At 48.1% G+C, this 16,864-nt stretch overlaps 1 protein-coding gene across 2 annotated transcripts in view; it reads left to right on the top strand.

Moving 5' to 3' along the window:
- CLK3 (CDC like kinase 3) overlaps positions 1-16,481 on the top strand; it is an 82,520-nt gene extending 66,039 nt beyond the window's left edge. For both annotated transcript variants that reach the window (XM_075345615.1, XM_075345616.1), the window contains 5 exons: positions 8,081-8,210; positions 12,524-12,606; positions 13,227-13,306; positions 14,026-14,116; positions 15,777-16,481. In XM_075345615.1, the coding sequence (XP_075201730.1) occupies positions 8,081-8,210; positions 12,524-12,606; positions 13,227-13,306; positions 14,026-14,116; positions 15,777-15,959 (567 nt within the window). In that variant the 3' untranslated portion in view covers positions 15,960-16,481. The remainder of the gene's footprint in view (positions 1-8,080; positions 8,211-12,523; positions 12,607-13,226; positions 13,307-14,025; positions 14,117-15,776) is intronic.
- The last annotated feature ends 383 nt before the right edge of the window (positions 16,482-16,864 follow it).

Genomic DNA, 16,864 nt, shown 5'->3' with positions numbered 1-16,864 from the left:
GGACCATCGCGCAAGCACTGCGCCTGCTGCCGTCGCTCGCCCAGATTCCCGCAGACCCGACGCAATCGCCTCCGGAGCAGGTGAGCCCCGTTGCAGGGACCTCCTCTGCTGCTCAGAAGCGGACCCGCCAGGTCTCGTCTTCAGCCTCTTCCCAGGTTTCACCTTCATCCCCAGGTCCAGACCATCATTCCTCCAGGGAGTCTTCTGACCGCTCCGATGATGATTCCGATGCAGCACCCCTGCTGGACTCAGAGCAGGCGGCCGATATACGGCGCATGGTGAATAGCCTGATAGAAGCAGTAAACCAGACCCTAAAGTTTACAGGTGGACCCGTCTCCTCCCAGAGCACCCACGTCTCGTTTAAGCGGATGAAGCGGGCCCAGAGTGCATTCAGCGGACATCCAGAATTCGCTGAGTTACTGCGCAGCCACAGGCAACAGCCGGACAAGGTATTTACCAGCGGTAAGTCCATTGATTTGCATTATCCCTTTCCTGAGGGTCTTCGAAAGGATTGGGCAGGCTCCCCTATGGTCGACCCCCCCCCCCAGTCTCCCGCCTGTCTTCTCACACAGTCCTTCCACTCACTTAACGGTACGTCTCTCAAGGACCCCACGGACCGTACTATTGACAGACTGGCCCGTTCCGCCTTCGAGGCAGCGGGCACATCCCTCTCACCGGCCTTCGCCTCGGTTTGGGTTGCGAAGGCTCTGATGTCCTGGGCGGACACGCTACGCTGCGGTCTCCACGCCATTCCTGCCAATCCGGACCTGGTCCTCATCGCCTCGCAGATTTCCCTCGCGGGTGAGTACCTGCTCAATGCAGCCCTGGCGTCTGCAAATTGCGCGGCCCAGGCCGCCAGCAACAATGTGGCCATCTGTCGAGCCCTCTGGCTCCGGTCCTGGAACGCGGATGCGGCCTCTAAGAAGTCACTAACTTCCCTGCCCTTCCTAGGGGAACGTCTTTTCAGAGATAAGCTGGACCAGTTGATCTCCGATGCAACGGGAGGAAAGAGTACATCTCTCCCCCAATTGCGCCCCAAGCGCTTCCAGAATCGGCGCCCCACCGCTAGTTTCCGGCCTTTTCGCAGCTTCAACTCCACTCCCCAGCCGCGAAAAAGCCGCTCTCCTCCGAGAGACAGGAGGACCCCGTCATTCAAGACCAATCCCGCCTGGCGTTCACGTCCCCACTAGTCCACGAAATCCTCTTCCGGTTACCGCCGACGTTCCTCCAAGTGACTTGCGGTCAGCGCGCAACAGCGCAAGACTCGTGGGAGGGCGTCTGTCTCGTTTCCAGCATGTGTGGATCCCCCTGACCGCCGATGCCTGGGTCAGAGAGATCATCACATCAGGCTACAAAATAGAATTCGAGTCAAAGCCACCGAGACATTTTTTCCTATCTCGCCCTCCCGAGTCTCCCGCGCGGGCTCGCGCGTTTTTTCACTCCATAGACTCCCTCCTCCGAGCCGGAGTCGTGGTACCAGTCCCTTCCGCAGAACGTTTCAAGGGGTTCTATTCCAACCTTTTCGTGGTCCCCCAAGAAGGACGGCTCTATCCGCCCCGTCCTCGACCTAAAGTTTCTAAACAGGTCGGTGAGGCCTCGGCCGTTTCGAATGGAGTCACTCCGGTCCGTGATCGCGTCCATGGAGGTCGGCGAATTCCTGGCATCGCTGGATATTCAAGACGCCTATCTTCAGGTCCCTATAGCCACCTCTCACCAACAGTTCCTCCGCTTTGCGATAGCGGAAGATCACTTCCAGTTCACGGCTCTTCCTTTCGGCCTCGCATCCGCCCCCAGGGTCTTTACGAAGATCATGGCGGCTGCCATGTCCGTCCTACATTCCAGGGGTGTTATGGTCATCCCGTACTTGGACGATATGTTGATAAAAGGTTCTTCTTTCAAGGACTGTCGTCTTGGGGTTCAGGTCACGATCGACACCCTTTCACGGTTAGGGTGGCTGATCAATCGGAAGAAGTCCTCTCTGACCCCGGCCCGTCGGATCACCTTTTTAGGCATGGTATTCGATACCACCCAAGGGCGAGTTTTCCTCACACAGGAGATGATGTCCTCCCTGCAACGAGGCCTCCGCGCTCTCCGGCGTCAGCGCCAAGTTTCCATCAGGTTCGGCATGCGAGTCCTCGGTCGTATGGTGGCGGCGATGGAAGCGGTACCCTTTGCATAGTTCCACCTCCGGCCCCTCCAGCTGGCCTTGCTGAAGAAGTGGGACAGATCTCCCTTTTCTCTGGACCGCAGGTTTCATCTTTCGCCGGAGACCCGCCACTCCCTCCGTTGGTGGCTCATTCAACGCAACCTCACGTCAGGAAGGTCTTTCCTCCCGCTCCACTGGAAGATAGTGACCACCGACGCCAGTCTCCAGGGCTGGGGGGCAGTGTTTCGGCATCACACAGCGCAAGGCCGATGGACACCGCGGGAGAGTTGTCTCCCGATCAACATTCTGGAGATGAGAGCCATCCGGCTAGCCTTGCAGCAGTTTCGGCACCTAGTACAGGGTTGCCCGGTCAGGATCCAGTCGGACAATGCGACGGCGGTGGCGTACATCAACCACCAAGGCGGCACAAGAAGTGTCGGGGCGATGCGAGAAGTCAAGAAGATTTTGCACTGGGCCGAGTGTCATCACTCCCTGATCTCAGCGGTACACATCCCAGGCGTGGACAATTGGGCGGCGGACTTCCTCAGCAGGGAAGGCCTCGCCTCCGGAGAATGGTCCCTCAACCGGGAAGTCTTCAACCAGATCTGCGACAGATGGGGAGTTCCGGATGTGGACCTAATGGCCTCCCGGTTCAACTGTCAGGTTCCGCAATTTGTAGCGCGGTGCCGTGACCGCTTGGCCTTAGGAGTCGACGCCCTCACCCTGTCATGGAGCCAGTTCAGTCTTCCGTACATCTTCCCTCCGCTCCCTCTGATCCCGAGGGTCCTCAAGAAGATCAAGGCAGAAGGAATACCGGTCATCCTAGTGGCTCCGGACTGGCCCAGGCGAGCATGGTTCGCGGAACTCACTCAGCTCCTTGTAGATGCTCCGTGGCGTCTTCCAGACCGTCCAGATCTCCTGCAGCAGGGACCTCTTTTCCATCAGAACTCACAGGTCCTAAATTTGACGGCCTGGCCATTGAATCCTGGGTTCTAGCTCAGGCTGGTTTTTCTTCAAGAGTGATACAGACAATGATTAGGGCCAGGAAGCCATCTTCATCAAGAATATACTACCGCACGTGGAGGGTCTTCTTCAGGTGGTGTGAAGAGCTCAGTATTTCCTCTCCTCTCGCCTTCTCCCTTCCTTCCCTATTGGCATTCTTGCAGTCAGGCCTAGATGCGGGTCTCTCGCTCGCAACACTAAAGGGCCAGGTATCAGCGTTGTCAATCCTGTTTCAGAAGCCACTGGCCTCTCGTCCACAGGTTAAGACCTTCATCCAGGGAGTGGCCCACCTGGCCCCGCTGTATCGTCGGCCTCTAGAACCGTGGGACCTTAATCTAGTCCTAGGGTCGCTTCAGGGTTCCCCATTCGAGCCCTTGCGGGATTCTTCCCTTTCTCACCTGTCTTGGAAGGTGGTGTTCCTCGTTGCCATCACTTCTATTCGCAGGACGTCAGAGCTGGCAGCTCTCTCTTGTCGTGCTCCCTTTTTGATTTTTTCACCAGGACAAAGCGGTTCTCCGGCCAGATCCCACCTTTCTCCCAAAGGTGGTCTCCCCGTTCCATCTTAACGAAGAAATCGTTCTTCCGTCCTTCTGTCCTGGCCCCTCTCACAGCTTGGAGAGGTCCTTGCACACCCTGGACCTGGTGCGCGCCCTTAGAATTTATGTCTCCAGAACCGCGCCGTTCCGTAAGTCGGATGGTCTGTTTGTCCTTCCTTCTGGTCCCAAGAGGGGTGAATCTGCATCCAAAGCCACAATTGCCAGATGGATCCGTTCCGCCATATCAGAGGCCTATCTGATTCGGGACAAGTCTCCGCCGCGGGGGGTAAGGGCACACTCTACCCGTGCAGTGGGAGCCTCTTGGGCGATTAGGCATCAGGCGTCGGCCGACCAGGTCTGCAAGGCCGCCACCTGGTCTAGCCTGCATACCTTTACTAGGTTCTACCAGGTTCACACCCAAGCATCGGCAGATGCTAGTTTTGGGAGAAAGGTCTTGCAGGCAGCAGTTGCACACCTGTAATAGGGTGACAGCATTCAATTATAGATAAAAAGTTATCAAGATCGGGCACTGCAGAGGAAAGTCTGCCAAACAGTGGAGCCGTACTCACAGTTGCGTGGAATCAATGTTTCTGGACTTTAACTGCTCCTGGATTGGAGATGCCTGGTGGAGCGGTGCTCAGCAACAAAACAAGTCCATAACCATAAATCTTAGAACAGAATGCGGCAACTCACTCCATGACGTGCAAAAGTATCCTTTATTCTCCGTTATTGCAGACAAAATACAGGAGCATGGGGAGAGAGGGAGTGCAGGGGACTGTGAGCGGACGACAGCCTGTTTCGCACTGACACGCGCTTTGTCGTGTCCTAGAGAAAGCAACCAGCTGGTCGTCTTTAAGAGTCTTCCCAGCTGACGTGAGTGCTAGTTAAAAAGCAGCATCAGCCGCTGACATATACACACAATATCAACAAACTGCAATGACATTGGAACAGTATAACAGACCAGTATATGTGCATGATATCAACCATTGTCAATGTTAACCCATTATTACACATTTTCAAAAACGGTCAAAATTTCTTTTTCTGTGAATCATGCATATTTTTTTCATAAATGTCTGAGCATACCGGTGGCTAGAGTGAAGCTAAAATATTCTGTAGTTATTCATGTTTATTTTCTATCCATGTACACCTGGGCTTATATGCAGCCAACAATACCCTGAGGAAAGAATGAGCCTCCTAACTCTGCAACGGGAATAAAGGGGAAGCATCTTTATTTTTTAATTTTTAATTTTATCCCCTAAGGTTTTTTTTGTAACATATATTATATACCAAATAGCTCTTACTTTATGTCCTGGGCTGGCAAAGGAGAATGACGAGCGCAGGTCATGGACTCCTGGACCTATTTAGAAAGGGAAATATTTTTTCTTTCTAATAACAACTGGAGAAAAGGCTTTAACCCTCATTGCTTCCATGGACGATCAGGGGCCACAGAAGTTATAAAAGACAAAAAAGGCTGACAACAAAAAAAAATAAAAAAATTTTTGACCAAAAAAATGGAAAAGAAGGAAAAATAGGAAAACAGAGACCCGAAATCCCAGTAAGGGCCCACTTATGTTCATTGCCACGTAACCAATGGCGGTGGGAAAATGAAAGATATCCTGTTTAGAAAGTTGCACTTTAGCGCTACCTTACATGTGACGTTGTCTGACACCTAATTTTTTAATAGTGCACTGATTTTATTTTATTATAATTTTAATTTTAAATTCCCCTACTTGTTATCATAACCTGAGGTCATCTCATCAAAGGAATACAGCCATATCGTTGCGATCGTTAAGACCCAAAGGGCCCATTGCCCTTGTTCTTATAATCAATCGCGATTCTTTCTGCAATAGTGTCTTGTGGGTGTCCCCCCCAGTATCGGACGGAGACACCCTCAAGACACCAGCAAATCTCAGGGACTTGGGATTTCCCGCATGGCATTCCCTTATGTGTTGGATGAGCCTTGGTGACCCTTTACCAGAGGTAATAGAATTAAAATGCTCCCGAAAACGCACATATAAGCATCGGATGGTTTTACCGATGTAATATCGTAAACAAGGGCAATAGATGACATATACCACGTTCTTTGTTTTGCACGAGATAAAATCTGTTACATTAAGGGTGACATTGCCCATACGTAGTGTTTTTTTCTATAAGATGGAAAGAACAGAACCTACAATTTCCACATTTGAAATTTCCCTTCATGGGAGTTTTTTCAAGCCATGTGCCACTGCTGTCCCTCCACCTATTATGCACGAGGACGTCTCCTAAATTCCTACTCCTCCGTTTTTGAAAATGTGTAATAATGGGTTAACATTGACAATGGTTGATATCATGCACATATACTGGTCTGTTATACTGTTCCAATGTCATTGCAGTTTGTTGATATTGTGTGTATATGTCAGCGGCTGATGCTGCTTTTTAACTAGCACTCACGTCAGCTGGGAAGACTCTTAAAGACGACCAGCTGGTTGCTTTCTCTAGGACTCGACAAAGCGCGTGTCAGCGCGAAACAGGCTGTCGTCCGCTCACCGTCCCCTGCACTCCCTCTCTCCCCATGCTCCTGTATTTTGTCTGCAATAACGCAGAATAAAGGATACTTTTGCACGTCATGGAGTGAGTTGCCGCATTCTGTTCTAAGATTTATGGCATTCAATTATAGTACAAGCCCGCCGAGGGAGGTTGTTGTTGTTTTCTTCCTATCTGCGGGCTTCGGTATTCCCACCCAGGGACTGCTTTTGGACGTCCCATGGTCCTGTGTCCCCCAATGAAACGATAGAGAAAGTAGGATTTTTGTGTACTCACCGTAAAATCTCTTTCTCTGAGTCTTCATAGGGGGACACCGCACCCACCCTGCTTGGTTTTTTGGTTGTTTAATTGCATTTGCCTGCTATTTTCAGCGGTCTTATGTTCATAGACCTCTTGTTCGCACGGCTGCATTATTTTAGTTACAACTTGTTTTATGTATGGTGATTCTGGTACTCCTACTGCTTGTGCACCAAACTGATCTGAGCCCGCCTCCGGCTCGGGGTGTATACTGCTAGGGAGGAGCTAACTTTTTATGTTTACTTAGTGTCAGCCTCCTAGTGACAGCAGCATAACCCATGGTCCTGTGTCCCCCAATGAAGACTCAGAGAAAGAGATTTTACGGTGAGTACACAAAAATCCTACTTTTCATGCAGGACAATGCTTCATCACATGCATCCGACTACTCCACAGCGTGGCTGGCCAGTAAAGCTCTAAAAGATGAAAAAATAATGACATGGCCCCCTTGTTCACCTGATCTGAACCCCATAGAGAACCTGTGGTCCCTCATAAAATGTGAGATCTACAGGGAGGGAAAACAGTACACCTCTCGGAACAGTGTCTGGGAGGCTGTGGTGGCTGCTGCATGCAATGTTGATCTTAACACTAGAAGTCCCAGAAATTTCGAACTCCCCCCTCAAGTCCCGAAAGAGGGTCAAATCACCCTTAGTCCAAACTGAATAGAACTAACTAGAAACTAAATGGCTAAACTCAATGGAAAACAACAACCTCCTGTGGTGCAACAGTAATGGCCTTAATTACAGAACAAAAGACGGTGATTATAGGATGTTAGCTAAAATCCTTCAGGTCATTCTACCTGTCTCTGGGTTGTAAAGGTAGAAATGTTAAATGACCCCTCTCTGGGAGTTCTAGTGTTTAAACAGATCAAGCAACTGCCAGAATCTATGGATGGTAGGCTGTTGAGTGTCATCATAAAGAAAGGTGGCTATATTGGTCACTCATTGTTTTGGGTTTTGTTTTTGTATGTCAAATGTTTATTTTTAAATTGTGTGCAGTTATAAATAAGTGAGATGGGAATATATTTGGTTTTTATTAAGTTATCTAATAATTCTGCACAGTAATAGTTACCTGCACAAATCGTTATCCTCCTAAAATAGCCAAATCTAAAAAAAAAAAACACTCCAACTTCCAAAAATATTAAGATTTGAGTCTTTTGGGTTGATTGAGAACATAGTTGTTGAATAATAAGAAAAATCCTCTAAAATACAACTTGCCTAAAAATTCTGCACACAGTGTGTGTAGATATTTACTATGAAACGCTCAGCAATGGCTGAGTTTCACAGAAGGGCGGAAATGGCTGTCATGGTAGTTTGTGCTTGTATTGTATAAAGCAAGTTTTCATAGAACTACATTACCATAAAAATAAGGCCAAATTCGATGGCAGATAATGACTCGATTTTAAATAGTAATTGTTGTTTTTGAGTGCTTTTGTGTGTATTTGTATTAAAACATATATGAATATTGCAATTTAAAAAAATAATGTATGACGAGGTTATGTAAACGCTAGCCTAATGCAAAAAGACTGCTGAAATAAAGACTAAGATGATCTAAATCTTTTTCTCTGTGTTAATAGAACTGTGAAGAAAAATGTGTGAAAAATTCCAGCATCCGGGTTGTAGATTTTGGCAGTGCTACCTTTGACCATGAATATCATAGCACAATTGTTGCCACACGTCATTATCGCCCTCCAGAGGTTATTTTGGGTGAGGACATAATTTTTTTTTTTTTTTTTTTTTTTTTTTTTTTTTATTTTGATAAAACCTGATACCAGACAGCAGTGAGCTGGTATTATCAAAAATAGGGGTGACCCAATGCCGTTTTTTAATTTTGTCTTTTTAAATTAAACCAGACTAAAAAGCACCCTTTAGTGCCTTTTATGTGGCACTAAAGGGTGGAAGTATACAACCCTGCCTATATCGCTAATCAAAAATTTCCCAACTAGTGCAGGCAAAAACACAAATGAAGGAAATAGTGACCCAAACAAGTAGTAAAATCATCATGATTTATGATTTTACTACTTGTTTGGGTCACTATTTCCTTCATTGATGGTTTTTGCCTGCTCTAGTTGGGAAATTTTTGATTAGCGACGTTCATTCGGTGACTATCTTTGAGGGTTTTTTTTTTTGTTTGTTTTTTTTTTTTTTTATAAACCCTGCCTATCTGCCTACTCTTTAAGCTGTCTCTCTTACACCATCTCTCTCTAAATTGCAGTGTGTCGAGCATCACACCCCCTGGTCTCATATAAGAGCTGATGCGATACGGCCAGCCAGCCACATTAATGCCACTAGCCAACATGGCTACGGCATTACCATACCTCCCAACCGTCCCGGATACAGCGGGACAGTCCCTCTTCTGAGCCTTTGATCCCGGGTCCCGCCCGTGAGGCTGTTTATCCCGGCTCCACCCACTGTAGCCCCGCCTCGCTGTTTCTCCCTACTATTCATTACAGAGCCGAGCGCGCACCTACTCCTGTGACTGCTGCTGAGGTATGAATCACCCCCTGCAGCAGAGCGACCCCCCTGCAGCAGAGCGACCCCCCCCCCCTGCAGCAGAGCCCCCCCCCCCCCCCTGCACCAGAGCCGACCCCCCCCCCAGTCCCGGAGCCTGCGTTTGTCTGCAGCTGTTCTCTGATTCCCCGTGTGCGGCTTCTCACTGCTGCAGACACGCGGGGAGTCAGGAAGCTGAGGAGACCGTGCAATCAGCACTTATCTCCTGCAGATAGCAGTGACAACAATAACCTATGCAGAGTGGCATCTGCAGGCTTCTATTAGCTTACCGATCAGTGGTCTCCTGCCTGTGGAGCAGAGCTGCTGGGTCCTAGCTTCCCAACAACTTCAGCTCTGCTTTATCCTGGCTCCTCTACCAGTTAAAGGGAACATGTCAGCAGAAATTTCACAATAAAAATAAAAGATTCCCCTCTGCAGCTCCTGGGCTGCTTCTAGAAAGGTTCCTGTTGTTATTGTGCCCCCTTTGAGACCTACAAAAATACTTTATGAAGTCTTACCTTTTTGTATGCAAATGTGTTTTTATGGTCACGGAGGCGGGCTGTCTGGCGTCCGTTATTCCCCCTCCTGCCGCTTTACGCTGTCCCCCATTGCTCATTTACATACACAAGGACGCCTTCCTCATGTAACTGTCCTCCCGAAGTTTTGCGCATGTGAACGCTTTTTCAGGTGATTGCGCAGGCACGAGATTATGGGCGGGTACTTGGATGACTTTGCTGATGACAATCACAGCGCCGCCCATAATCTCGCGCCCACGGTAATAGGTAACGTGGTTCATATGGCCAGTGCTTGCGCATAACGGTGGAGGCAGAGTGAGAAGCGCGGGCACGAGATTATGGGCGGGTACTTGGATGACTTTGCTGATGACAATCACAGCGCCGCCCATAATCTCGCGCCCACGGTAATAGGTAACATGGTTCATATGGACAGTGCTTGCGCATAACGGTGGAGGCAGAGTGAGAAGCGCGGGCACGAGATTATGGGCGGGTACTTGGATGACGCTGCTGATGACAATCACAGCGCCGCCCATAATCTCGCGCCTGCGCAATCACCTCAAAAGCGTTCACACTTTGCACAGTGCTCACTCCCGCGAGAGTGGCACTGGGCATGCACAAAACTTCAGGAGGACAGTTACATGAGGAAGGCGTCCTCATGTATGGAAATGAGCAATGGGGGACGGCGTACAACGGCAGGAGGGGGAATAACGGACGCCAGGCAGCCCGCCCCCGTGACCATAAAAACAGATTTGCATACAAAAAGGTAAGACTTCATAAAGTATTATTTTAGGTCTCAAAGGGGGCACAATAGCAACAGGAACCTTTCCAGAATTCATCCCAGGAGCTGCAGAGGGGAATCTTTTATTTTTTTTGCTAAATTTCTGGTGACAGTTTCCCTTTAAAGGGAACCTATCAGGTGCAATCTGCACTCAGAGCCAGGAGCAGTTCTGGGTGTATATTGCTAATCCCTCCCTAACTGTCCCTGTATACACTAGCATAGATAAAGGCATCTATAGAAAAAGTATTTTTAAAGAGCTTATATCTTATGCTAATTAGCGCGGGGACTAGTCCCAAGGGCGTTACTTCACTTGGCTAGTCGGCTCATATAGCGTGTTAGTACTCACACAGGGGCGTAATAACATGCTAACATGCTATGCGAGCCGACTAGCCAAGTGAAGTAACGCCCTTGTGACTAGTCCCCGCGCTCATTAGCATAAGATATAAGATCTTTAAAAATATTTGTTCTTGATCTCTTTATCTATGCTAGTGTATACAGGGACGGTTAGGCAGGGATTATCAATATGTACCCAGAACTGCTCCTGGCTCTGAGTGCATATTGCACCTGACAGGTTCACTTTAAAGGGAACCTGTCACCAGATTTGGGGCCTATAAGCTGCGGCCACCACCAGCGGGATCTTATGTACACATTCTAACATGCTGCATACCTCCCAACCGTCCCGGATACAGCGGGACTTTCACGCTTTACGTTGTTTGTCCCGTTGCCACGGGCGGGACGGCCGGCTCCCGGGCTCCGCCCACCCACTCTCTCTCCGCCTCCCTGCTTTTCCCTCCTACCATCCTAGTAGACGTGGCATAGAGAGGAGCGCTGCCTGTGCTGCTGCTGGTACAGTAAACTAATCTCCCCAGCGCTGATTTCCCTCCCTCCCCCCTCACCCCCGGCCGGCCGCCTGTCTGTGCGGTCGGCCCGCCACCTGTCTGTGCGGGCGCCCCCCGCCGCCTGTCTGTGCGGGCGCCCCCCGCCGCCTGTCTGTGCGGGCGCCCCCCTGCCGCCTGTCTGTGCGGGCGCCCCCCTGCCGCCTGTCTGTGCGGGCGCCCCCCTGCCGCCTGTCTGTGCGGGCGCCCCCCTGCCGCCTGTCTGTGCGGGCGCCCCCCGCCGCCTGTCTGTGCGGGCGCCCCCCTGCCGCCTGTCTGTGCGGGCGCCCCCCTGCCGCCTGTCTGTGCGGGCGCCCCCCTGCCGCCTGTCTGTGCGGGCGCCCCCCTGCCGCCTGTCTGTGCGGGCGCCCCCCTGCCGCCTGTCTGTGCGGGCGCCCCCCTGCCGCCTGTCTGTGCGGGCGCCCCCCTGCCGCCTGTCTGTGCGGGCGCCCCCCGCCGCCTGTCTGTGCGGGCGCCCCCCGCCGCCTGTCTGTGCGGGCGGCCCGCCGCCTCATTGTGCGGGCGGCCGGCCGCCTCTCTCTGCGGGCGGCTGGCCGCCTCTCTGTGCGGGCGGCCCGCCGCCTGTCTGTGAAGGCGGCCGGCCGCCTGTCTGTGAAGGCGACCGGCCGCCTCACTGTGGCTGCCTGCGTGTCCGTGCTGGAGGCCCGCCGGCTGCCTGCGTGTCCGTGCTGGAGGCCCGCCGGCTGCCTGCGTGTCCGTGCTGGAGGCCCGCCGGCTGCCTGCGTGTCCGTGCTGGAGGCCCGCCGGCTGCCTGCGTGTCCGTGCTGGAGGCCCGCCGGCTGCCTGCGTGTCCGTGCTGGAGGCCCGCCGGCTGCCTGCGTGTCCGTGCTGGAGGCCCGCCGGCTGCCTGCGTGTCCGTGCTGGAGGCCCGCCGGCTGCCTGCGTGTCCGTGCTGGAGGCCCGCCGGCTGCCTGCGTGTCCGTGCTGGAGGCCCGCCGGCTGCCTGCGTGTCCGTGCTGGAGGCCCGCCGGCTGCCTGCGTGTTTGTGCTGAATGGGTGTGGATGGGGAGTGGATATGGGCGTGACTGTGAAATGGGTGTGGTTAGGGGGCGTGGCCTAAAAATTTGCCGCGGCGCGCTACGCGCGCCGCAAACTTTGTCCCTCTTTTCCTTCTTTAAAAGTTGGGAGGTATGCATTACTGTGATTGGCAGGCAACCCCCACATGTTGTGTGGCTGAAAAACAGCCACGAAACATGCTTAGTGTGGACTCGAGCATTAGCTTGAGCACTTGCGATGCTCCATCGAGCAGTGCAGAGCACTTTCACTCATCACTATTGGCTTGTAATAGGGTTGTGTTTTAAAAGTTACATGTGAAATGTGTTCTCTTTTCTTGTACTACAGAGCTAGGCTGGGCTCAAGCCTGTGATGTGTGGAGCCTGGGGTGCATCTTGTTCGAGTTTTACACTGGATTTACGCTCTTCCAGGTAATTTATGTCTGTCATTATGTGTTAGATAAAATCAAATCTAAATACAGATTCTCTTGCTGTGTGAGCAATCATTTGTTTACATCATCACATACCTATCTCTTTGATTCTGATATCACATACAAGTACATGCTGTATGTGTATGGTAGTGTTATCAACAGATTTCCGAAAACCTCATTTAAAACACCACTCCAGCATTTTTTTTTGTTTTTGTTCTTTACTGCAAGGTTGGAGTGGCGCTTTTAATCTAAGTTCCCTGAGCCTAGTCTTATACTTACTTACCCACCACCATTCACAGTCGCAAGATGGCACCATGGGACTGGAGCGTTGCCAATTAAAGGTGAAGACACCAGTGTACGAGTAAAAGTTTAAGCTCAGGGAACTTGGATTAGAAACACCACTTACCCCCCCCCCCCAAAAAAAAAGACACTAGAGTGGTGCTTTAATAAGGTTTAACACTTCGAAAGTGCATATGTTTTGAAGTGGTGACTCTGTAGTTATAACATGCCACATCCTGGACATGAATGAACCTTCTGTAGATACTACAATCTGTAGAAATGTGTGTATTTCTCTAAATATATGCATATAATAGCTAAGCTCATTATCATTTATTTGGCTAGACGCACGATAATCGCGAACACTTGGTAATGATGGAGAAAGTCCTTGGACCATTACCGCGTCGCATGGTATACAAAACAAAGTAAGTAAAATTAAATGTACAGGTGCAGTCAGAATTAATAAATGTTCATTGCAAATTAGGTTTATGAGCAAAATTTACAAAGTGCTGTTTGCAACTCACCAATCTATATCAGAGCAAACTGGTTACTTTTAGTGCAATGCTACATTATTCCTGTAAACTAGAACAATTTATGTAGTTCAATCCAACTAATATATAATATATACAATTGGTTTTTACTAATTCCACCAAAAATGCCAGTTTTACCGATTACTGCAGCCCCAGAATTATTTAACCCCTTCATGACAAGCGTATTTTTGGCTGATATCGCCTACTAATATGTGATCATAGCCAGACACCAGCATCTTTGTTTGCAGCATTACTTTGTTTGCAATTGTAGATACTATGCTAACATTTATTGTCTTACATGGGACTTTTCTTTTTTTCTTTTGTTCATCCTTAGATTACTTCATTATAACTGCATAGATCAAATAAGTGTGGCGCTGACAATGTTGTATAGACCTGTGCTGGTCATGTTGTATGTATGTCTGGCCACAATTTCCCAGGCAGGTACTTGTTACATAGCACAATGTCATTCGTAGCTATTGCCTCACAATGCGGAAGTGAAAGGCGGCAGAGAATCAAAACCATACTGATGCCAAACGAAGTAGTGATGTGATAGAATATGTTCCGTTTTTAACTCTCTTTTCTTTTCTTTTTTTTTTTTTGTGTTCTATTGAAAGGAAACAAAAATATTTCCAAAATGGGTCATTAATCTGGGATGAGACGTCTGTTGATGGTCGATACGTCAATAAAAACTGCCATCCTTTGAGGGTAAGTAGTAACTTATTTCTTGATGTTTTGTTAGGATTGCACTACTTAAACTCCTCTTGGTTTATAGTCTCACAGTTGCTTATTATATGCAATCTAAATTATTCATCTACCAGTGCAAAGTCTGTTTATTGGCAACATATTTTTTTTTACAAATTTTCAATTACTTACAAAAATTTAAAAATGAGCAAGACCAATTAAAATAACACAGCTATTATGACAAGTGATTTCTCCAAATTCAACATCAAATGCAACCCTCTTCCCTCACATGTACATAACTGTACATCCAGATTGCAGGTGATATCCTAGATTCGGGTGTACTGTTACATCTGATGAATGGCATGGCAAGTCACATGCCCATGCCATCTGCAGCAATAAAAAAAAAAAAAAAAACCCATGCAATCACCCACAAAACCTCACACGTTTGGTAGTGCTGCACTTGTAACCACCCATACTAAAAAAATTACAGTGCTTAGCATAAAGTAGTACTCCCCAATAAATTTGTCTGTGTCCTTTCAGAATTAACATTTTCTATGGGATATCATACTTCAAAATACTCTCAAAATTGTGGGCCATTGGTTGCAACCAAGATTTATTTTGCGAACTAAAAGTAATATTCCTAACATTAATTTAAGACCAAGTTGCAAAAAATGAATACACCACTATGAAAGGCTTAAAAGCAAAGCAAAAGTGTACACGAAAAGATTCTATTTAACCCCTTACAACCACCAATATGCCTTTTAAAGGGAACTTGTCACCACTTTTTTGGCGTATAAGCTGCGGTCACCACCAACGGGCTCTTTTATATATAGAGCATTCTAACATGCTGTATATAAGAGCCCAGGCCACTGTGAGAACATAGTGTTTTTTATAATACTTAACGGTCGCTCGGTTGGCCACATGGGCGCCTCCGTAGACTGGTGCCGCCTCTTTCTGCCATCTTCGTCCTCCTACTGACTCCTGTGTGCATGACGCGTCCTACGTCATACACACTCGCCGGTCTTGCGCAGGTGCACTGTAATACTTTTGATCTGCCCTGCTCAGGACCTGAATGCCGGCGAGTGTGGATGACGTAGGGCATGTTATGCACCGCGGCTAGAGAAGGAGGAGGAAAATGGGCAAAAGAGGCGGCGCCGACACCGGAGACGCCAATCAAGCCAACCGAGCGACCGTTAGGTAAGTATTATAAAGTGTTTATGTTCTCACAGCGGCCTGGGCTCTTATATACAGCATGTTGGAATGCTGTATATAACAGCCCGGTGGTGGTGGCCGCATCTTATACGCCAACAAAGTGGTGACAGGTTCCCTTTAACGGCAGTCATTTAGGGTTCTTACTCCTCAGTGCCACTTTTTAACGACACTGAGGAATGAGTGACATACCCGAGGGTGACAGCTGTACATGGAAAAAAAAACAATACTTTATACAGTATATGGGATACAATTTTCATTTTTAAGATTGACACTGATCCAAGAGGGGTTAAAACCCAGAAAATCCCAAATAGAATACTTTTAAGTTTGTGGGAGTAATGTGAAAAAGTTCAAAGTCCAAATATTTTTTCAAGGCACTGTATATGATCTATAAAGATATGTAAAGGTTTTTTTGAACCAATATTTTATTATTTTTAGAACATTTATGTTAATTTCCATCTGTTCCTTTTGTTAGAGACACAAGAAAGAAGATTCCCCTGAGCACGCACAGTTTTTTGATCTACTCCGACGGATGCTGGAATATAGCCCCACATTAAGGATTACGCTGGATGAAGCCCTCAAACACCCTTTCTTTTCTAGAATGACACCAGAAGAAAGGAAACTAGGAAGCAGAACATCCAGAGACCTTAGCAGATAAAGAACTTGATATCTTGTCATTTGTCAACCTTTATAGCATTACAGTTCACAAGTAAACTAAAAAATCTTGGTACTTCTCAAACACGTTCTCTTCAACAGATGAATATGTCCTGGTTTTCGAAGCATTATTCTATGAAAGTTTTCTAAATATCCTATAAACTTGTGATGTTTTTAAGTGAAGGCTTGTTCTATTACAAGCATTATTTTCAGTATTTCAAATGTGAAGACTGCCAAAGTGAACCTCAAAAATAACTGGTAAACTGTCATTTTATTGGTCTTCAACAGCTTGTGCTGAAAAGCATACAGAGAAGACTGCAGCACACTTGATATATTGTCTACTGTGTATATATGTACATTTGTAAACTCAGGGATCTATGGGGGATGTTTAGACTGATCACGGAAACAGTGATTTTTACTTTGTATGAAAATCCCACTGTTGCACTTGTGACAGATATTTGGAGCCATCTTAATATTTTTGTAACTGTGCTACTTTATATAAATTAAACTTGGAAAAGATATACAAGTTTTTATTCTTTTAAAAATGAAGTGGTGAATGTTTCGCCAGTCAACATATGACCACATTATGAATATACTGATCTCAAATTTTCAAGTTTTTGAGAATTTTTCTCAAGTCTCCCTCCATAGCTGCATCACGGGAGGTTGTGATTCTTGTCCCTATTATAGTGTGGAGGAAGTGAAGTTAAATAGCTCTTCCCCATTTTCAACACTCGGATGGTTTTGGTTTTTTTTTGTTTTTGTTTTTCTTTTCCTGTCCAAATGGAAATGTAGAAGTCATCTAGCAGCACTCTGGAAGGGGGCAGAATCTGTACTTTTTATTTGGGGTTAAATAGGGCACTAAAAAGGAGTGTGTAGATGTGGAAGAAGTGAGGGTGATCCGCACAGGAC

The sequence above is a fragment of the Anomaloglossus baeobatrachus genome, chromosome 4 (assembly GCF_048569485.1).
Source record: "Anomaloglossus baeobatrachus isolate aAnoBae1 chromosome 4, aAnoBae1.hap1, whole genome shotgun sequence".
Lineage (NCBI taxonomy): Eukaryota > Metazoa > Chordata > Amphibia > Anura > Aromobatidae > Anomaloglossus > Anomaloglossus baeobatrachus.
This window is presented reverse-complemented; position numbering and strand designations above follow the sequence as displayed.